At 49.9% G+C, this 23,498-nt stretch overlaps 1 protein-coding gene across 3 annotated transcripts in view; it reads right to left on the bottom strand.

Annotated features, from left to right (window-relative positions):
• Positions 1–4,432: 4,432 nt before the first annotated feature.
• Positions 4,433–23,498, bottom strand: part of AHNAK (AHNAK nucleoprotein) — a 36,410-nt gene continuing 17,344 nt past the window's right edge. For all 3 annotated transcript variants that reach the window (XM_019414660.2, XM_019414657.2, XM_019414658.2), the window contains exon 5: positions 4,433–22,603. In XM_019414660.2, coding sequence (XP_019270205.2) covers positions 5,309–22,603 — 17,295 coding nt within the window. In that variant the 3' untranslated portion in view covers positions 4,433–5,308. The remainder of the gene's footprint in view (positions 22,604–23,498) is intronic.

Raw genomic sequence — 23,498 nt, 5'->3', positions numbered from 1 at the left:
ATTCAGAGGCTGGTAAACAGCACATGGCATTCTCCGCCTATGGCAAGCATTCATGCACCGAATTCTTTGTCCTCGTGAGGAGAGACAGAGAGCTACTCTGTGCTGCAAAACCAGATCCCCGTTTGCAAAAGCCCCGGCCGGAGAGCACGCCAAGGCTGGGGCCCACATGCCACCAAGCCCTTGTGCGCTTGCGAAATAAACTTGCCCGAACTTGGACTTCTCTCAAAAAAAAACTTGGGTTAACTTGTTAATTCCAAAGGGAAAGCATGGCACTGTTACCATGGAGAAGCTTGGCCATCTGCTCCTTAATCAAGAGCTCCAAGTCCTGCGGGTCCTGAGAAGCGATCCCACACCGCTTCCGTGGTATTCCTGCCCCCAGTGCATAACCCGAATCTAACCAAGAGGGAAACAAACATCATCACACAAACCCAGGCCGAGGGACGTTTCTAGAGGACAACCAGCCCCGCATATTAAAAAAATATTAATGTCGCCCCCCCACCCCCTGGGTGGCTCAGTCAGTTAAGCGTCTGACTCTTGGTTTCGGCTCAGGTCATGATCTTACGGTTCATGAACATCATCGGCTCTGCCCTGACGGTGTGGAGCCTGCTTGGGATTCTCACTCTGTCCCTGTGTCTCTGCCCCTCCCCTGCTCTCTCTCTCTCTCTCTCTCTGGCTCTCTCTCAAGAATAAATAAATTAAAACTTAAAAAAATACATGAAAATCTTTTTTAAAAAATATCCGTGTCATGAAGGGCAACGAAAAGCTGAGCACCTGTTCCAGATTGAAGAAACCAGATGGAAGAGACCAGGAGAACTGAACGTCAGGTGGGATTGTGGACATGGGTTGAAACCAAAATGGGAATAAAGACCTTGGCAAAAGGCAATGGTTGGGCAGTTAATAAAACTTACAAATGGACTGTATGTCAGATAAGAATATTTTACCAGTGTTTTCTTTTAATTTTTTTTAATGTTTATTTATTTTTGAAGGAGAGAGACAGAGCGTGAGCAGGGTAGGGACAAAGAGAGAGGGAGACACAGAATCCAAAGCAGGCTCCAGGCTCTAAACTGTCAGCACGGAGCCTGACGCAGGGCTTGAACCCACAAACCGCAAGATCATGACCTGAGCTGAAGTCGGACACTTAACCGACTGAGCCGCCCAGGCGCCCGTTATCAATGTTAAGTTTTCTGAATTTGCTGATTGTATTGCGTTATTAAACAGGATGTCCATGCATCAAGTACCATGAAGTACTTGGGAGTAAAGGGTCGTGGCGTCTGCAATTTACTCTCAAACGATCCAGCAAACCTGATGCTACTGATAACCTGTACATAGATTAAAACACACGAGGTAACATTGGTAAAAATCTAAGTGAAAGGCATATGGATTATCCTAGGTATCGCTCTTGCAAGGTCTCTGTAGGTTTAAAGTCAAAATAAATACACTTTAAAAAAGAAAAGAAAGGAACATCGGGGGCGCCTGACTGGCTCAGTTGGAGGAGCATGCGACTGCTATCTCAGGGTCGTGGGTTTGAGCCCCGCGTTGGGGGTAGAGATTGCTTAAAAACAAAAATTTTTTTTAAGTCAAATAAATAAACGAAAATGCCCCAACCGACAAAGAAATAAAGGAACATCGGTTACATGCACAGCTGCATCTCCCAGATACTAATTCACGGCGGCTAATGTGCAAGGGCAGGGCGATGAGAGCCAGCAACATGCTAAGTCCCAGTGGAACACTGGAGACATAGCAGAAATTCACTAAAGACACAGCAGTAATTCACTAACGCTGCTATTGCTGGAAACATTTGATCCAACCTACCAACTTCACGGGAAAATTAGTTACATTATATTATAATCACACCTTGCTTTTGACCCCAAACAGTTCCACGCACCTAATTAACCTTACTTCTGAAAGGATCATAAACAGCTAGAACTGGCAGCAGCCTTCAAGAATGCAAGCCTGAGCCATGTTACAAATGAGGAAACCAAGGCTGAGAGAGGAACCTTAATGTGCCCAAGGTCGCGGCTAATCCCATTTACTCCCAGGCCAGTACTGCTTTCCAGGCTCTGTCCTGAGAACCCTGGAGTATCTTCCCCCAACTTTTGGCTATTTGCAAAACTTCAAGACAAGAAGACTTGTGTTTCCCCAAGGGGAAAAAAAAAAATTTTTTTTTATGTATAGGTGACATTGGGAGCCTTTTGAAAAGAGAGGGAACAAATATATTTTTTTAATGTTTATTTTTGAGAGAGAGAGAGAGGCAGAGTATGAGCAGAGGAGGGGCAGAGAGAGAGAGAGGGAGACAGAATCCGAAGCAGGCTCCAGGCTCTGAGCTGTCAGCATAGAGCCCGATGCGGGGCTCGAACTCACGAACCCTGAGGTCACAACCTGAACTGAAGTCGGATGCTTAACTGAGTGAGCCACCCAGGTGCCCCTATGTGTGTGTGTGTGTGTGTGTGTGTTTTCAATATTTATTTTTGAGAGAGACAGAGTGTGAGCAGGGGAGGGGCAGAGAGCTAGGGAGACACAGAATCCGAAGCAGGCTCCAGGCTCTGAGCTGTCAGCGCAGAGCCCAACGCGGGGCTGGAACCTACAAACTGCGAGATCATGACCTGAGCCGAAGTCAGACGCTTAACCCACTGAGCCATCCAGGCGCCCCTAAGTGTGTTTGTTTAAAACAAAAATTGTCCTAGTACTTTGTGATCAAATACATCCCATGTGATGAGGGCTAGTTTCAGAAATCTCAAAATACAGAAATTCAAACTCGCCTAACAGAAAAATGAGAGGATTGGGACATTGTCCTGATTATCCTTTACCTGTATCTCCCCCTTCAGAGCCCTTCTGCCTGCCCTCTGCCTCCCGGAGGTTCTGTGCCTCCAGGAGGCTGACCCCTTCACCTGCAACACCTAGACTCACTTACCCTCCAGGGAGAGGCACCATAAGGAGGAAAGGTCATCTTCCTGTCGCCCATGACCAGCACTTTCCAGCAAATGCTATGTCCTTTGTGACTACAGCTCCTGCCGGTGGACCCTCCTCTGCCTCCAGCTCACGCTGGGTTCCAAGGAACACCATGTCTTCCCCAAGCCCCTCCAGGCCCCTGGGCGATACCAGCTTCCTGCTGTCCGTGTTCCCGTCACCCCCTGTTGGCTCCTCTGTTCCTGCCCACTATTCCTTGAACAGTCCCTTTCTCTAATCCTCTATGATTGAACTAATCTTCAAGTGGAATTTTGTTTCCTGTAGGGACCCTGACAGATTGAGAAATGAGTTTGCGTGAAAGCAAAACATTTACTGCCATTTGTGAGCACGTGGTGCATTTCCAAGTCATTCTATTTTTGAAATGTCCCCTTGGCCAGTCTTTCCACCCACTGTCACACTGCCTAAAGCAAGGTACGAGGTGAGGCTGTGGTCCGCGGGGCGCTCGGTGCATCTCTGAGCAAGGACCTTGGGGAGACCAGCCCGGCCCCTCCCCGGTCTCCTGATGCCACCAACCTCCTCCCCCCCTTCTGAGTGTAAGACCTCCTAAAGGACCGTGCAGGACTTTGGGGGACTCCGTGAAGCATCCTCATCAGGGACTGAGAGAGGGCAGGGGTGAGTGGCAATGAAGGTGTCCAGCAGAAGAGAGGGAGAGTGGGAAATGAGAGGGGCTGGCGGGCGGGCAAAGCCAAGTCAGCTGAGATGGGTCCCCGACATGTACCTCCAGCCCCCAGCACCTCCTCCACGCTGCCCCTTCTACGGTAACTGTCACCACAGGAGGGAGGGCTCCTGTTGCGAGGCCACCGCCTCCAGCCTGGGTCTGCCGTCAAAGAGGGCGGCTCAGAGGTTTCTCACGTTTCTTTTAAATGTCTTATTTATTCTGGGGGGTGCCTGGGCGGCTCAGTCGGTTGAGCATCCGACTTCAACTCAGGTCATGATCTCGAGGTTCCTGGGTTCGAGCCCCGCATCGGGCTCTGGGCCGACAGCTTGGAGCCAGCAGCCTGTTTCGGATTCTGTGTCTCCCTCTCGCTCTCCCCCTCCCCTCCTCGTGCTCTGTCCCTCTCTCGTCTCTCAAAAATCAATACATTTAAAAAGACAAAAAAATAAAAAATAAAGAAAGAGATGGCAGGCCTGTAACTCAGAGCCAGAGAGAGCCCTTTCTACCACTCCAGTAGGTCTTATTTTCCATTCCCATTGGTATCTTCTTACCCATTCAGAACCATTTCTAAATCGTGTATTCGTATCTGAGGATGGAAAGCGGGTGGGTGGGTCCTGGAGCCCGGGCGGCCAACGTGCCAAGCCTCTCTTGATCACTCGCAGCCAGCCTCACCCGGAGAACCAGGCAACGAAGACTCCCTCATTAGCCACTGATGAGACGAGCTAGTCCGCTGGATGGACTGAGTCTGAACTATCAGGGCTGGGTGTGCAGACTTCATACTCCCGACACAGAATGCAAAGGCACAAGGCATCAGGGTTAATAAACAGCTTTATTTGCCTTCGACAGCATCCATTTCCTTACATTCTCCATTAATTTGCCATTAAAGTGCGGGACATTTTCTTAATCACGATAACTTTTATTAAAAGAAATCAGAACTCGTTTCAGGAATGTGGCGGTCATGAAGATAAACATCTCTCCTACGATACACAGAATGGAAGCCCCTCGCGTGGAGCTGGTGGGTTGGCCAATCTGCAAACAGATTGTAATTCCCTCTCACCATGAGCACCAAACTGGCTGGGACCGCCACCCATGGGGGGGGGGGGGGGAGAGTGGGGGGGGGAGAAGTGATGCTACAGAGGTCGAGAAACACCCACACGCCCTGCCCTGCCCTGCCCGCCGGCTCCTCTCGGCCCTCACTGGGTGTTTGCTGTTTGAATAGATCCAATCTTAGGAGAAATGGAGGTCTGACCCTCCCTACTGCCTTCCACCCCACCCCACCCTTACTAACAAAAGCCCCAAAAGTCATTACAATGAAAAAGTGGGTTTCCATTGCCCCAACGCTAACAATGTTCAGTAAAAATGAGGATAATAAACACAGAAGCTTGCTTAGTAAACAGGAGCTCTCAGCGTTCAATGCAAAAAAAAAAAAAACAAAACTGAAATCTTAAGGCAAATACTGTTGACTCTGCACATGGGCTGGACGAACTTGGAACTCTTTACCTATCTGTAAAGCGCCGGCCGTGAGCTTAAGGGCGGTTGGCTTTTCAGCGCTTGCTACTGGCAGAGGCCAGAACTTTGCATTATGCTGAGGCTGTCTTTCGGCGTGTTTCTCTTTGCAGTTTATATACAAACACACCCAAGGCTGATGTATTTTTATACATATATGTACACCCACACAGAGACCTGCTACTCCTTCTTGGAAACCACTAGCTCCACCTCGGGAAGCTGGATGCCAACCTTAGTCCCGCTGTCATTGCTAGAAGAAGAGGACAGTCGGGACTTCTTAGAGGCCAGGGACACGCCACTGCCCTGTAACTTGCCTGCCTCGTCATCGCTCCCAGTCACCTCATAATGGCCTTTGCTCTTTGACCCCAATCCACCGAAGGTACCAAATTTCAGCTTTCCGTGTTTCCCTTTGACTTTCCCGCCTTCCAGTGACACTTCCCCACCTTCAAACTCCAAAGTCCCCGTCGGGGTGGAAGGCGCAGACAGCTCCCTTTCGTCACTGAAGGAATTTGAGCGGTGGCGCGGCTTCTTGCTTTTAAACAAAGAGAATTTGCCTTTGGGCGACGATGTTTCCGCCTCTGCTTCTCCTTCCAGAGAACCGAGGCTGGCCTTGGAGCTCTTCAGGTCGCCTTTGGACCCTGAAATGGATGCTTCTGGTGAGCCAGTGACACCACCTTTCCCTTTAGGTTTGGAAAAATTGAACTTGGGCATTTTGATTTTGGACTTTTTAAGTTTTACATCGGACTCTTCCCACTCGCCCTCTCCGGCACCAGCCTGGACAGTGGCCTCCACTTTCGGGAAGTTAATATCCACCCCCACTTCTCTGCCAACCAGCTCCCGGCCAGAGAAGGTGAATTTGGGGATCTTCATTTTGGGGAATGTTACTTTTCCAGATCTGCTTTCCAAGTGGCCTGGAGACCCAGACGCACTCAGCCCAGGACCCTGGAGTCCTTCTACCTTTGGTCCTGAGAAATGAAGTCCCCCGGCAAGCTTAGGCACATCCACGTTGAGAGCGGAGGAGGCCTGGGGTCCTTTCCACTCACCCCCAGAACCTTTGACACTCACATGCCCTTCTCCCAGACTGACAGCCGGGGCGCTGACAGCCCCTGATGCATCCACACCTCCTTTGATTTTCGGGCCCTTCAAGCTGACACCGAAATCTGCCTCAGGAGATGCCATATTAAATGAAGGCCCCTTCACGCTAATGTCAGGAACAGCACCCTGGAAACCTATTCCCGAACCTTTCAGATCGCCTTTGATTTCGGGACCAGAAATGTGCCCCGTTGGCAGTTTCACATTCACACCTGACAGCTCCACATCACATCCAGAGGCCTTAACCCCAGGCATCTGGAGGTTTCCTTCGAGGCCCTGCACGCTGATGCCCGGAAGGCCTCCTCCAACAGCGGGGCCTTTCACCTCACCAGCGGCCCCGAGGCTCCCTTTTATTTTTGGTCCTTCCAAGTTCAAGGCCATGTCTGGTGCTGAGATTTGAGGGCCAGAGATCTGAGGCCCTTTCAGGTTCAGGCCTCCAAGGTTCACATCCGCACCTGGCCCCTTTAGTTCTCCGGTCACTTGTGGCCCCTTGACACTGACGTCCAAGTCGGACCCTGGTGTGGAGATGCCAAACTGGGGCAGCTTCATTTTGGGAAGTTTAATGCCACTTTCAGGTGCCTCCAAGCTGAGATCAGGGGCACCTACTGATACCTTAGGGCATTTGATGTCACCAGAGACAGCCACGTCTCCCTGCAGGCTTGGTCCCTTCAGGGTCACGTCTGGCGCGCCAAGGCCAAGGTTTAGCGCTGTGGCATCAATCCCCGGCATTTTCACACCATCTCCTTCCATCCTCACCTTTCCGCCGACACCTCTGAGGTCAAGCCCCGGGGCATGCACCTTCACGCTGGGAACAGAGGCATCCAGGTCTCCCTTCAAACTTGGTCCTTTCAAATTCAGGTCAAGGTCAGGTCCAGAGACTTTGGGCATAGAGAGGTTCACTGAAGGCAAGTCTACCCTTGGCCCCTTCAGAGACACATCAGTTCCTTCAAGATTAACATCCGGTGCACTCAAGCCTCCTTCAAGAGAAGGCAGCTGGGCGTGGACCTCAGCTCCTCCGCCTTCCATTTTCATACCAGGGACGCCGATCTTGGGCATTGAAAACTTGGGGAACTTGATTTTCGATTCTGGACCTTGCAGATCTATGTCTGGTCCTTCCAGTCCCGCACTGGAGACATCACCCTTTAACTTTGGTCCTTTCAAGTTAACGTTCACATCGGGGGTGGAGACCTGAGGGGCAGAAATGCCGAACGATGGTGCTTTGACTTTAGCATCTGGGCCTTCGATGTTGATGTCGGGTGCATCCAAGTTTGCCTGCACCCTGGGGCCTTTGAAGTCGCCCTCTATTTTGGGGCCGGAAACATCCACACCTGGCACCTTCAACTTCGGAGCCTTCAGCTTGAGGTCAGGACCTTCCACATTAATCCCTGAAGAAATATCCAGATCAGGTGCCTGGATTTCACCCTCTAGTTTGGGGCTAGGGAGGGGGGCCTCTGCTTTAAATTTAGGTGATTTAATGTCAAATTCTACATCGGGAAAGTACATCTTTCCAAACATAGGTTTCTTGGTTTTGGGGGATTTCACATCAACTTTCAGTGTGGCATCTGGCCCCACAACGTTGACATCTACGTCAGGAGTCTTGAGACTGGCGTCAACTTCACCCCCAGGAGCATTCAAATCAAATCCCTGTTTTTTGGCCTTCATTTTAGGACCACTCATGTGAATCTTAGGCATTTTAAACTTGCTTTTCTTGCCCTTGCCACCAACACTGATGTCAGGAGTCTCGACGTTCAGTTCTGCCTCGGGAACAGCCACATCCAAGGAAGCTGGCTTGAGGTCAGCTTTGGGACTTTTTGCCCCAAATCCAAACTTGGGTTTCTTAAATTTGGGAATTTTAATATCTGGCCCCTCAACATTGATATCTGGGCTCTCCATGTGTACATCCAAGCTTGGAGCTTCTAAATCAACTTTGGGCCCTTTGAGGTCCAGTTCACCACCTAACGTGGGACCAGAAACCCCAATTTTGGGTGTCTTGAGATGCAAATCAACATCAGGAACAGTTACTTTAGGGGCAGATATATCCAGCGATGGCATCTTTAAATTTGGGCCGCTAAGCTTGACATCAGGGCCTTCAATATCCACACCTGGACCTTTAAGGTCTACTTCTGGGCCTTTGAAAGTACCTTCAATCTTAGGGACAGACACATCAAAATCTCCTTTGACTTTGGGTCCTTTCAAATCCAAGTCAACATCAGGCATGGAGATTTTGGGAGCTTTGATATTTATCTCTGGCATCTTGAACTTAGGGCCCTTCAGTTTTGCATCTGGACCTTCAATATTCACATCTGGAACATCAATGTCCACCTTGGGTCCAGATATGTCAATGTCAGCCTTGGGCAGGTTCACATCCACTTCTGGGCCCTCGCCTTTGAAGCCTGGCATGCTGAACTTGGGCATTTTCACCTTGGGCATCTTCAGGTGCCAGTCTGGCCCATGCACATCCACATCTGGGACGTCAATGTCCACGTTGGGCCCTTTGATGTCAACTTCCGGGCCCTTGAGGTCACCTTCCACTTTAGGCAAAGACACATCCACATCACCCTTTACCTTGGGACCTTTCAGGTGTAAGTCAATATCAGGCATGGAGATCTTGGGAGCTTTGATGTTCATCTCTGGCATCTTGAACTTAGGGCCCTTCAGTTTTGCATCTGGACCTTCAATATGCACATCTGGAACTTCCACATCCACCTTGGGTCCAGAGACATCAATGTCAGCCTTGGGCAGGTTCACATCCACTTCTGGGCCCTCGCCTTTGAAGCCTGGCATGCTGAACTTGGGCATTTTCACCTTGGGCATCTTCAGGTGCCAGTCTGGCCCGTGAACATCCACATCTGGGACGTCAATGTCCACTTTCGGGCCCTTGATGTCAACTTCCGGGCCCTTGAGGTCACCTTCCACTTTGGGCAGAGACACATCCACATCACCCTTTACCTTGGGACCCTTCAGGTTCAGGTCCACTTCAGGCATGGAGATCTTGGGGGCCTTGAGGTGCAGGTCAGGCATTTTAAACTTGGGGCCCTTCAGTTTCCCTTCTGGGCCATGAATGTCAACATCAGGAGTGTCTATGTCTAGATTAGGGCCTTTAACATCCACTTTGGGGCCTTTCAGATCTCCTTCCAGTTTAGGAATGGAAATGTCCAAATCTCCCTTTATCTTCGGTCCTTTCAAGTTCAAATCGATGTCACTCATGGAGATTTGTGGGGTTTTGAAATGGACATCAGGCATCTTAAATTTGGGACCTTTGAGTTTCCCTTCAGGACCTTCAATGTCCACCTCTGGCCCTTTTAGATCACCTTCCACCTTAGGTAATGAAAGATCCACATCCCCCTTTACCTTTGGGCCTTTCAAATTTAAGTCAAAGTCAGGCATGGAGAGCTTGGGGGCTTTAATATGCATATCTGGCATCTTAAATTTGGGCCCCTTCAATTTTCCTTCTGGGCCTTCAATGTTGACATCAGGAGTGTCAATGTCCAATTTGGGGCCCTTTATGTCTATTTCAGGGCCCTTGAGGTCACCTTCCACTTTGGGCAGAGACACATCTACATCACCCTTCATTTTGGGGCCCTTCAGATTAAAGTCAAGGTCAGGCATGGAGATTTTGGGAGCTTTGATGTTCATCTCTGGCATCTTGAACTTAGGGCCCTTCAGTTTTGCATCTGGACCTTCAATATTCACATCTGGAACATCAATGTCCACCTTGGGTCCAGATATGTCAATGTCAGCCTTGGGCAGGTTCACATCCACTTCTGGGCCCTCGCCTTTGAAGCCTGGCATGCTGAACTTGGGCATTTTCACCTTGGGCATCTTCAGGTGCCAGTCTGGCCCATGCACATCCACATCTGGGACGTCAATGTCCACGTTGGGCCCTTTGATGTCAACTTCCGGGCCCTTGAGGTCACCTTCCACTTTAGGCAAAGACACATCCACATCACCCTTTACCTTGGGACCTTTCAGGTGTAAGTCAATATCAGGCATGGAGATCTTGGGAGCTTTGATGTTCATCTCTGGCATCTTGAACTTAGGGCCCTTCAGTTTTGCATCTGGACCTTCAATATGCACATCTGGAACTTCCACATCCACCTTGGGTCCAGAGACATCAATGTCAGCCTTGGGCAGGTTCACATCCACTTCTGGGCCCTCGCCTTTGAAGCCTGGCATGCTGAACTTGGGCATTTTCACCTTGGGCATCTTCAGGTGCCAGTCTGGCCCGTGAACATCCACATCTGGGACGTCAATGTCCACTTTCGGGCCCTTGATGTCAACTTCCGGGCCCTTGAGGTCACCTTCCACTTTGGGCAGAGACACATCCACATCACCTTTTACTTTGGGACCCTTCAGGTTCAGGTCCACTTCAGGCATGGAGATCTTGGGGGCCTTGAGGTGCAGGTCAGGCATTTTAAACTTGGGGCCCTTCAGTTTCCCTTCTGGGCCCTCGAGGCTCACATCTGGGGCTTCAATGTCCACCTTGGGGCCAGAGACATCAATGTCAGCCTTGGGCAGGTCCACATCCACTTCTGGGCCCTCGCCTTTGAAGCCTGGCATGCTGAACTTGGGCATTTTCACCTTGGGCATCTTCAGGTGCCAGTCTGGCCCATGAACATCCACATCTGGGACATCAACGTCCACCTTGGGCCCTCTGATGTCAACTTCAGGGCCTTTTAGGTCACCTTCCACCTTAGGCAGGGAAACATCCACATCTCCCTTTACCTTGGGACCTTTCAGGTGCAAATCAAAGTCAGGCATGGAGATCTTGGGGGCTTTGATGTTCATCTCAGGCATCTTGAACTTTGGACCTTTCAACTTTCCTTCAGGTCCTTCAATATTCACATCAGGGCCTTCAATGTCCACCTTGGGTGCTGATACATCAATGTCAGCCTTGGGCAGGTTCACATCCACTTCTGGTCCCTCGCCTTTGAAGCCTGGCATGCTGATCTTGGGCATTTTTATCTTGGGCATCTTCAGGTGCCAGTCTGGCCCATGAACATCCACATCTGGGACATCAACGTCCACCTTGGGCCCTTTGATGTCAACTTCAGGGCCTTTTAGGTCACCTTCCACCTTAGGCAGGGAAACATCCACATCTCCTTTGACCTTAGGACCTTTCAGGTGCAAATCAAAGTCAGGCATGGAGATCTTGGGGGCTTTGATGTTCATCTCAGGCATCTTGAACTTGGGACCTTTCAACTTTCCCTCTGGTCCCTCAATGTTAACATCAGGGCCTTCGATGTCCACCTTGGGTGCTGATACATCAATGTCGGCCTTGGGCAGGTTCACGTCCACATCTGGGCCCTCTCCTTTGAAGCCTGGCATGCTGATCTTGGGCATTTTTATCTTGGGCATTTTTAGGTGCCAGTCTGGTCCATGAACATCCACATCAGGGGCATCAATGTCCACCTTGGGACCTTTGAGGTCCACTTCAGGGCCTTTCAGATCCCCTTCAAGCTTGGGAAGGGAAACGTCCACATCACCCTTCACCTTGGGGCCCTTCAGGTTTAAATCAATGTCAGGCATGGAAATCTTTGGAGTCTTTAGGTGCATCTCTGGCATCTTGAATTTGGGCCCCTTCAATTTTCCCTCTGGGCCTTCAATGTTAATATCAGGAGTGTCAATGTCCAATTTGGGGCCCTTGATGTCCATCTCAGGGCCCTTTAAGTCACCTTCTACTTTTGGCAAAGACATATCCACATCACCTTTCATTTTGGGGCCCTTTAAGTTCAGATCAAAGTCAGGCATGGAGATTTTGGGAGCTTTGATGTTCATCTCAGGCATCTTGAACTTGGGGCCCTTCAGTTTTGCATCTGGACCTTCAATATTCACATCTGGGGCATCAATGTCCACTTTGGGGCCAGAAATATCAATGTCAGCCTTAGGGAGAGTAACATCCACGTCTGGGCCCTCACCTTTGAAACCTGGCATGCTAAACTTGGGCATTTTCACCTTGGGCATTTTCAGGTGCCAGTCTGGGCCATGCACATCCACGTCAGGGACATCAACGTCCACTTTAGGGCCTCTGATATCGATCTCTGGCCCTTTCAGATCCCCTTCAACTTTGGGCAGAGAAACATCAATATCACCTTTCACCTTGGGGCCCTTCAGGTTTAAATCAATGTCAGGCATGGAGATCTTGGGAGTTTTGATATTCATGTCAGGCATCTTGAGCTTGGGACCTTTTAAGCCTCCTTCTACACCTTCCACATTGATTTCTGGGCCCTCAATGTCCATTCTGGGACCCTCTATGTTGATATCTCCTTTGGGCAGATCCACAGCCATTTCTGGCCCTTCTGCTTTTAAGCCAGGCACACCAAACTTGGGCATTTTCATTTTGGGCATTTTCAAGTTCCAATCTGGACCATGCACATCCACATCGGGTGCATCAAGATGAACTTCTGGGGCCTTAATATCCACTTTGGGTCCTTTCAAGTCACCTTCTAAATTAGGAGCTGTAACATCCAAGTCTCCTTTGACTTTAGGGCCTTTCAGATTTAACTCCACATCAGGCATAGAAACTTTAGGAGATGAAATACTCAGGAAAGGCATTTTGAACTTGGATCCTTTCGCTTTTCCTTGGACCTCAACATCAGGAGCATTAATATCAACTTTTGGACCTGTCACATCAATATCCGGCTTTTTAACTTTGGCATCCACCTCAGGTGTCTGAACTTTGGAGCCCGAAAAATTAAATTTAGGAAGCTTAAAACGTGATTTCTTTGACTTGCCTTCAAGACTGAGCTTAGGACCAGAAATGTCCACTTCTGGACCCTTTACATCCAACTTGGGAGCTTTAATGTCACCTTCTAATTTGGGCCCAGAAACATCAACATCTCCCTTAAGCTTTGGGCCTTTCAAATTCAGGTCAATTTCAGGCATGGAGATCTTAGGCATGTTCACATGCATGTCTGGCATCTTCAGTTTGGGACCTTTTAATTTGCCTTCAGGGCCATGGATGTCAATATCTGGAGCATCTACATCTATCTTTGGGCCCTTGATGTCAAGAGTAGGTCCTTTCAAATCACCTTCTACGTTTGGAAGGGAAACATCCGCCTCTCCTTTCATTTTAGGGCCTTTGAGATTAATGTCCATATCAGGCATGGAGATCTTGGGAGCTTTGATGTTCATCTCTGGCATCTTGAATTTGGGGCCCTTCAGTTTTGCATCTGGACCTTCAATATTGACATCTGGAACATCAATATCCACCTTGGGTCCAGAGACATCAATGTCCGCCTTGGGCAGGTTCACATCCACTTCTGGGCCCTCGCCTTTGAAGCCTGGCATGCTGATCTTGGGCATTTTTATCTTGGGCATCTTCAGGTGCCAGTCTGGGCCATGCACATCCACATCTGGGACATCAACGTCGACTTTAGGGCCTTTAATATCTACTTCAGGAACTTTAATCTCACCTTCCACTTTTGGTAAAGACACATCCACATCACCCTTCACTTTAGGGCCCTTCAGGTTAAGATCAATGTCAGGCATGGAGATCTTGGGGGCTTTGATGTTCATCTCAGGCATCTTGAACTTGGGACCTTTCAACTTTCCCTCTGGTCCCTCAATGTTAACATCAGGGCCTACAATGTCCACCTTGGGTCCAGCCACATCAACATCAGCCTTGGGCAGGTTCACATCCACTTCTGGGCCCTCGCCTTTGAAGCCTGGCATGCTGAACTTGGGCATTTTCACCTTGGGCATCTTCAGGTGCCAGTCTGGCCCATGAACATCCACATCTGGGACATCAACGTCCACCTTGGGCCCTTTGATGTCAACTTCAGGGCCTTTTAGGTCACCTTCCACCTTAGGCAGGGAAACATCCACATCTCCTTTGACCTTAGGACCTTTCAGGTGCAAATCAAAGTCAGGCATGGAGATCTTGGGGGCTTTGATGTTCATCTCAGGCATCTTGAACTTGGGACCTTTCAACTTTCCCTCTGGTCCCTCAATGTTAACATCAGGGCCTTCGATGTCCACCTTGGGTGCTGATACATCAATGTCGGCCTTGGGCAGGTTCACATCCACATCGGGGCCTTCTCCTTTGAAGCCTGGCATGCTGAACTTGGGCATTTTCACTTTGGGCATCTTCAGGTGCCAGTCTGGTCCATGCACATCCACATCTGGGACATCAACGTCCACCTTGGGGCCTTTGATGTCAACCTCAGGGGCCTTCAGGTCACCTTCCACCTTAGGCAGAGACACATCCACATCTCCCTTTACTTTGGGACCTTTCAGGTGCAAATCAAAGTCAGGCATGGAGATCTTGGGAGCTTTGATGTTCATCTCTGGCATCTTGAACTTGGAGCCCTTCAATTTTGCATCTGGACCTTCGATACTGACATCTGGAACATCAATGTCCACCTTGGGTCCAGAGACATCAATGTCAGCCTTGGGCAGGTTCACATCCACTTCTGGGCCCTCGCCTTTGAAGCCTGGCATGCTGAACTTGGGCATTTTCATCTTGGGCATCTTCAGGTGCCAGTCTGGGCCATGAACATCCACATCTGGGACATCAATGTCCACTTTAGGGCCTTTGAGGTCAACTTCAGGGCCTTTCAGGTCTCCCTCTAACTTAGGACCTGTGACATCCACATCTCCTTTTATTTTCGGACCTGACAGATTAAGGTCAATATCTGGCATAGATATCTTAGGAGTCTTAAAATGCATTTCAGGCATCTTAAACTTTGGACTTTTCCACTTTCCTTCAGGTCCTTCAATATTCACATCAGGGCATTCAACATCCACTTTGGGTCCTGAGACATCAATGTCAGCCTTGGGCAGGTTCACATCCACTTCTGGGCCCTCGCCTTTGAAGCCTGGCATGCTGATCTTGGGCATTTTTATCTTGGGCATCTTCAGGTGCCAGTCTGGCCCGTGAACATCCACATCTGGGACATCAACGTCCACCTTGGGCCCTTTGATGTCAACTTCAGGGCCTTTTAGGTCACCTTCCACCTTAGGCAGGGAAACATCCACATCTCCTTTGACCTTAGGACCTTTCAGGTGCAAATCAAAGTCAGGCATGGAGATCTTGGGGGCTTTGATGTTCATCTCAGGCATCTTGAACTTCGGACCTTTCAACTTTCCCTCTGGTCCCTCAATGTTAACATCAGGGCCTTCGATGTCCACCTTGGGTGCTGACACATCAATGTCGGCCTTGGGCAGGTTCACGTCCACATCTGGGCCCTCTCCTTTGAAGCCTGGCATGCTGAACTTGGGCATTTTCATCTTGGGCATCTTCAGGTGCCAGTCTGGGCTTTGAATATCCACATCTGGGGCATCAATGTCCACTTTGGGGCCCTTTAGGTCACCTTCCACCTTAGGCAGGGAAACATCCACATCTCCTTTGACCTTAGGACCTTTCAAGTGTAAATCTACGTCTGGCATCGAGATCTTGGGAGCTTTGATGTTCATTTCTGGCATTTTAAATTTAGGCCCTTTGATCTTTCCCTCTGGACTCTCAATGCTCATATCTGGGACTTCAATGTCAACCTTGGGTCCTGAGACATCAATGTCAGCCTTGGGCAGGTTCACATCCACTTCTGGGCCCTCTGTTTTAAAACCAGGCATGCTGAACTTGGGCATTTTCATTTTGGGCATCTTCAGGTGCCAGTCTGGGCCATGAACATCAGGAGCATTTATGTCTACTTTGGGGCCCTTGATGTTCACATCTGGTACTTTAATTTTACCTTCTACCTCAGGCACAGACACATCAACATCCCCCTTGACTTTGGGTCCTTTCAAATTTAAGTCCACATCAGGCATAGAAATATTTGGGGCTTTGAAATGCATGTCAGGCATCTTGAACTTGGGACCTTTCAATTTGCCCTCTGGTCCTTCAATGTCAATATCTGGTCCACTGATGTCACCTTTGAGATCTGGCCCTTTGAGGTCACCTTCCAATTTCGGAACATGAACATCCACGTCTCCCTTTATCTTGGGACTTTTTAAGTGTAAATCGACGTCTGGCATGGAGATTTTGGGAGCTTTAAAGTGCATGTCTGGCATCTTAAATTTAGGACTTTTCCATTTTCCATCTGGACCTTCCACAGCTACGTCTGGCATGTCAACATCCAATTTGGGGCCCTTCACATCCAGTTCTGGACCCTTTAACTCTCCCTCCAGCTTTGGGGCCGAAACATCAAAGTCTCCTTTGACTTTAGGCCCTTTTAAGTTGAAATCAACATCAGGCATGGAGATCTTAGGGGCATGAAAGTGCATTTCAGGCATCTTGAACTTAGGGCCTTTCAGCTTCCCTTCTGGACCTTCAAGGCTCACATCCGGGGCTTCAATGTCCACCTTAGGTCCAGAGATGTCAATGTCAGCCTTAGGCAGGTTCACATCCACATCTGGGCCCTCGCCTTTGAAGCCAGGCATGCTGAACTTGGGCATTTTCATCTTGGGCATCTTCAGGTGCCACTCCGGGCCATGAACATCCACATCTGGGGCATCAATGTCCACTTTGGGGCCTTTGATGTCCACATCTGGCACTTTCATTTCACCTTCTATCTTGGGCACAGACACATCCACATCCCCTTTCACTTTGGGGCCTTTTAAGTGTAAATCCACATCAGGCATGGAGAGCTTGGGGGTCTTGAAGTGCATGTCTGGCATCTTAAACTTAGGGCCTTTCAACTTTGCATCAGGACATTCCAGGTCAACATCGGGCATCTCCACATCCACACTGGGGCCTTTCAAATCTCCTTCCAATTTTGGCACAGATACATCCACATCGCCCTTCAGTTTTGGCCCCTTAAGATTCAAGTTCACATCAGGCATGGAGATCTTGGGAGCCTTGAAGTGCATCTCAGGCATCTTAAACTTGGGGCCCTTCAGTTTCCCTTCTGGGCCCTCAAGGCTCACATCTGGGGCTTCAATGTCCACCTTGGGGCCAGATACGTCAATGTCAGCCTTGGGCAGGTTCACATCCACTTCTGGGCCCTCGCCTTTGAAGCCAGGCACGCTAAATTTGGGCATTTTCATCTTGGGCATTTTCAAGTTCCAGTCTGGGCCATGAACATCCACATCTGGGACATCAATGTCCACTTTGGGGGCTTTGATGTCCACATCTGGCACTTTCATTTCACCTTCTATCTTGGGCACAGACACATCCACATCCCCTTTCACTTTGGGACCTTTCAGGTGTAAGTCCACATCAGGCATGGAGAGCTTGGGAGCCTTGAAGTGCATCTCGGGCATCTTAAACTTAAGGCCTTTCAACTTTGCATCAGGACATTCCAGGTCAACATCGGGCATCTCCACATCCACACCAGGACCTTTGATATCAACTTGTGGACCTCTGAGATCACCTTCTAGTTCAGGCACGGAAGCATCGATTTCTCCTTTCACTTTGGGTCCCTTCAAATTCAAGTCCACATCTGGCATGGATATCTTAGGAGCTTTGATATTCAACTTAGGCATCTTAAATTTAGAGCCCTTTAATTTTCCTTCTGGTCCTTCAATATCCAAATCAGGAGCATCAATGTCCACTTTGGGGCCAGACACATTAATGTCAGCCTTGGGCAGGTTCACATCCACTTCTGGGCCCTCACCCTTGAAGCCAGGCATGCTGAACTTGGGCATTTTCACCTTGGGCATCTTCAGGTGCCAGTCTGGGCCATGAACATCCACATCTGGGACATCGACGTCCACTTTGGGGCCTCTGATGTCCACATCTGGCACTTTCATTTCACCTTCTATCTTGGGCACAGACACATCCACATCCCCTTTCACTTTGGGACCTTTCAAGTGTAAGTCCACATCAGGCATGGAGAGCTTGGGGGTCTTGAAGTGCATCTCAGGCATCTTAAACTTAGGGCCCTTCAGCTTTCCTTCTGGACCTTCAATGTCAATATCACCAACATCCACATCCATCTTCGGGGCCTTCATGTCAACTTCAGGACCTTTCAAGTCTCCTTCCACTTTGGGAAGGGAAACATCGACATCCGTTTTCAGTTTAGGGGCTTTCAGATTAAGTCCAACATCAGGCATAGAGATTTTGTGTGTCTGTATATTCATGCTTGGCATCTTAAACTTGGGACCCTTTAGTTTCCCCTCTGGACTTTCAATATTCACATCTGGAACATCAATGTCCACCTTGGGTCCAGAGACATCAATGTCAGGCTTGGGCAGGTTCACATCCACTTCTGGGCCCTCGCCTTTGAAGCCTGGCATGCTGAACTTGGGCATTTTCACCTTGGGCATCTTCAGGTGCCAGTCTGGGCCATGAACCCCCACATCTGGTGCATTAATGTCCACTTTGGGCCCTTTGAGGTCAACATCAGGAGCTCTTATCTCTCCTTCTACCTTTGGAGTTGTAACATCATAATCTCCTTTCATTTTAGGACCTTTCAAATGCAAACCAACATCTGGCATGGATATCTTCTGAGGCTTTATATTCATTTCTGGCATCTTAAATTTAAGACCTTTTACTTTTGCATCTGGACCATCAATATTCACATCTGGAACTTCAACATCCACTTTGGGTCCTGAGACATCAATGTCAGCCTTGGGCAGGTTCACATCCACTTCTGGGCCCTCTCCTTTGAAACCTGGCATGCTGATCTTGGGCATTTTTATCTTGGGCATCTTCAGGTGCCAGTCTGGCCCATGAACATCCACATCTGGAGCACTGATGTCAACTTTGGGCCCTTTAATGTCAACATCTGGCACTTTTATTTCACCTTCTACATCAGGCACAGACACGTCCACATCTCCCTTCAGTTTTGGCCCCTTAAGATTCAAGTTCACATCAGGCATGGACATCTTGGGAGCCTTGAAGTGCATCTCAGGCATCTTAAACTTGGGGCCCTTCAGTTTCCCTTCTGGGCCCTCAAGGCTCACATCTGGGGCTTCAATGTCCACCTTGGGGCCAGATACGTCAATGTCAGCCTTGGGCAGGTTCACATCCACTTCTGGGCCCTCGCCTTTGAAGCCAGGCACGCTAAATTTGGGCATTTTCATCTTGGGCATTTTCAAGTTCCAGTCTGGGCCATGAACATCCACATCTGGGACATCAATGTCCACTTTGGGGGCTTTGATGTCCACATCTGGCACTTTCATTTCACCTTCTATCTTGGGCACAGACACATCCACATCCCCTTTCACTTTGGGACCTTTCAGGTGTAAGTCCACATCAGGCATGGAGAGCTTGGGAGCCTTGAAGTGCATCTCGGGCATCTTAAACTTAGGGCCTTTCAGCTTCCCTTCTGGACCTTCAAGGCTCACGTCCGGGGCTTCAATGTCCACCTTGGGTCCAGAGATGTCAATGTCAGCCTTGGGCAGGTTCACATCCACTTCTGGGCCCTCCCCTTTGAGGCTGGGCATGCTGAACTTGGGCATTTTCATCTTGGGCATTTTCAGGCTCCAGTCTGCACCCTGGACTTCCACATCTGGTGCTTTAATGTCTACCTTAGGTCCTTTGATGTCCACATCTGGAACTTTCATTTCGCCTTCTATTTTTGGTGCAGACATATCTAGATTTCCTTTCATTTTGGGTCCTTTAAGATCCAAGTCAACATCTGGCAGAGTCATCTTAGGAGCTTTGAAGTGCATCTCAGGCATCTTAAACTTTGGACCTTTCAACTTTCCTTCTGGTCCTTCAAGGCTCAAGTCTGGAGCACTAATATCTATCTTGGGTGCCGAAATGTCCACATCAGCCTTTGGCAGGTTCACGTCCACTTCTGGGCCCTCCCCTTTGAGGCTGGGCATGGTAAATTTGGGCATTTTCATCTTGGGCATCTTTAGGTTCCATTCAGGACTATGAACGTCAACATCGGGGGCACTGACGTCTACTTTTGGCCCTTTGAGTTCCCCTTCCAGCTTTGGCACTGTAACATCATATTCTCCTTTTACCCTGGGACCTTTCATATGCAAATCTACATCAGGCATAGAGATCTTTGGGGCCTTAATATTCATTTCAGGCATCTTAAACTTGGGACCCTTCAGCTTTCCTTCGGGTCCTTCAATATTCACATCTGGAACTTCAATGTCCGCTGTGGGTCCTGAGATGTCAACGTCTGTCTTGGGCAGGTTCACGTCCACTTCTGGGCCCTCTGCTTTGAAGCCAGGCATGCTGAACTTGGGCATTTTCATTTTGGGCATCTTCAGGTGCCAGTCTGGGCCGTGAGCATCAACATCTGGAGCATCAATATCCACTTTGGCACTTTTAAGTTCAACATCAGGAACTTTGATCTCACCTTCAACTTTTGGCACTGTGACATCGTATTCTCCTTTTACCTTAGGGCCTTTCAGATGTAAGTCCACATCTGGCATGGAGATCTTCGGGGCTTTGATATTCATCTCGGGCATCTTGAACTTAGGTCCCTTCAATTTCCCGTCTGGTCCCTCAATGCTCACATCTGGACCACTAACATCCACCTTGTGCCCAGAAATGTCCACATCAGCCTTGGGAAGATTCACATCCACTTCTGGGCCCTCCGCTTTGAGCCCTGGAACACTGAATTTGGGCATTTTCATCTTGGGCATCTTCAGATGCCAGTCTGGGCCATGAACATCCACATCCGGGGCATCAATGTCCATTTTGGGGCCTTTCAGTTCTCCTTCAAGTTTTGGGGATGTTACATCATATTCTCCTTTTGCCTTTGGGCCTTTAACATGTAAATCTACATCAGGCATGGAGATCTTTGGTGTCTTGACACTGACTTCAGGCAGCTTAATATCAGGGCCTTTAAGTTTGCCTCCCAGGCCCCCTACGTTGACATTTGGGGCCTCCACGTTGACCTTGGGCCCTGAAATACTGACATCTCCTTTGGGTAGTTTCACATCTACATCTGGGCCTTCCCCTCCAACTCCTGGAGCGTTGAACTTGGGCACTTTCAGGTTCCATTCTGGGCCATGCACTTCCACATCTGGGGCCCTGATGTCCACTTTGGGTCCTTTGATGTCAACTTGAGGGACTTTGACTTTCCCTTCTACTTTTGGGAGTACAACATCCACACCCCCTTTCACTTTAGGGGCAGTCACATTTAAGTCTACGTCTGCCATAGAGATCCCATAGGTGCCTGTTTTCCCAGAAGGACTACTAAGCTTGGGTCCTGTCAAAGTCCCCTCAAGGCTAGGTGTCTCTATGTCCACTTTGGCGCCTTTCACTGCCACTTGAGGGCCTTTAACATCACCGTGCACCCCAGGCGCAGAAACCTTAATATCTCCTTTCAGTTTAGGAGACCCAAGGCTCAGATCCACATCCTGCATGGAGATTTTAGGTTTTTGAATAATCATTTCAGGAGTCTTGACTTTCGTACCCTTCACCTTCCCTTCCAGCCCCCCGGCAGCAACTTCAGGCAGACTGACGTTCCCAGAGACCCCAGGAAGAGTCACTGCACCTGTCACATCAATGCCAGCTCCCTCTCCCTTAGAACCTAATACAGAGAATTTGGGAACTTTCATCTTGGGCATATTCAGTTTGCCCCCAGGCCCGTGAAGATCAACGTCAGGGGCTTGAACTTCCACATTGGAGCCAGTGATGGTGCCCTCAATCTTGGGCACAGAGACATCCACCCCGATGCTCCCCTGTGACTTGGCACCTTTCAGGCCTAGACCAGTCTCAAGTGATGGCCCAGTGATTTGGGGGCCTTTCAGCTTCCCCTCAAGCCCCTCAATACTGGCAGAAGGAGCACTGACTTCGAGCTGAGGGGTCTGGATGCTCCCACCAATGGTCAGGCCTGGCTTGCCTCCCTTGTGCCCCGCAGAGAATTCAGGTGCAGAAACACTCAACTCTGCCACTGGCACCTGGCCCTCAGGCCCCGTTGGGACACCAAATTTTGGCACTTTCAGAGTGGGAATTTTAATTTTCCCATTACTGCCACTCGCAAGAGATGGGTCCTGCACCTCTACTGCCCCACCCCCAAGAGAAGACGAAATGTCCACTCCTGGAACTTGGGCCCCTCCTTTGCCACCCAAGTCCAAGCCCTTCGCACTGACGCTGACGCCTGGGCTTCCCACCTTTATCCCAGGCATGGTGACCTGGAGCTTCGAGGGGCCAGCACCTTGGAGCTCTGGTACCGAAGCGGAAACGGACCCCGCTCGGATGTCCGCGACGGAGCCTGTGGTCGGAGACACTGCCCCCGAGCCCGAGGGCAGTCTGATCACTGTCTTGCCAGGGTGGGTGTCCACATCCACAGTGGAGATTTCAGTCAGTTCGTGCCGTGGAATCTTGATCTTGAACTCAGGGCTGCTGATGTCGATGTCCTTGGCACCTTCACGGCCTGTCACGTCGACAGTGTAGGCCGTGACCCTTCTAGTCACTGTGATGGTGCGGCTCTGGGTCTCCCCGGGATCCCCTTCTACGCCATCCTCCGACTTCAGCCGAGGCTTGATCTTCGTGGTGTAGATGCGCCGGTACTCCTCATCATCCCCGCTCTGCAGAAAGACACGCCCGGCAGAGGTTGAAGCAGGGTCTGCCCGAGTCACAGACGCCCGGCCACAGCCCAGCCGACAACATGGCTGCCTGTTTCCCAAAGAAGCTGGGACCAGAACGGAGACCCACGGAGCCTCCTGGGGCAGAGCAAAGGGGGCTGAAGAAAGGGGCTGACGGCCACCTCACAGGAGGAAAACAAATTATTCAGGGAAACTCCGGGAAGCAAAAGCCACGGGGAGAGGAGCGGGGTAGACGGCTGCGTTGTGTGGATGGAGGACTTACAATCCATTCTAGATTCAGATGGGTCTGTCAAGGGCCGGGGATGCCTCCTGGGTGACCATCTCCGTGTGGACTTCACCCTTTAGGCTCCCGACTCTCGACTCACTCTGGCTTACTTAATCCTCTCGACTCACTGGCTTACTTAATCAGCAGGGGGAATTCTCTCAGGGACCTCTCAAGAAAGCGTTTGTTGAGACTCAGTGTGCTGGGGTTAACACTGTCACTTCGAGGACCCATTACGTGTTAAATAAAGAAGCCGGCAGAAGGAGCAAAGAAACGTCCCTCAGGCACTTTGCCGCCCAGCCTCTGACTCACAGACGAGTCCAGGCCTCTGGAAGTTGAAAACTGCTGCCTGTGAGGCACCTGTGAGGCTATTTCGAAGATTCTTACAGAACAGCTGACCTTCCTCCTGGCATCTAGGACCAGACAGCGTGAGTGGGTTCCCACGCTGTGGGGCTCTGAAGAGTCTGACGGGAGACTTTCGGGGCAACATCAGCCACACACCAGACACAAACAGGAACACACAGACTGGCTCATCAGAGAACGCACAAGAGAGAAAGTAGGGGAAGTCACCACAAGAGAGGTCTGGCAGGCAGGCACAAGGCTCAGGAAGTGGCC

The sequence above is a fragment of the Panthera pardus genome, unplaced genomic scaffold (genome assembly GCF_024362965.1).
Source record: "Panthera pardus isolate Hobbes unplaced genomic scaffold, ASM2436296v1 HiC_scaffold_12, whole genome shotgun sequence".
Taxonomy (NCBI): domain Eukaryota; kingdom Metazoa; phylum Chordata; class Mammalia; order Carnivora; family Felidae; genus Panthera; species Panthera pardus.
The sequence above is the reverse complement of the archived record's forward strand: the minus strand, read 5'-3'. Positions and strand labels throughout refer to the sequence as shown.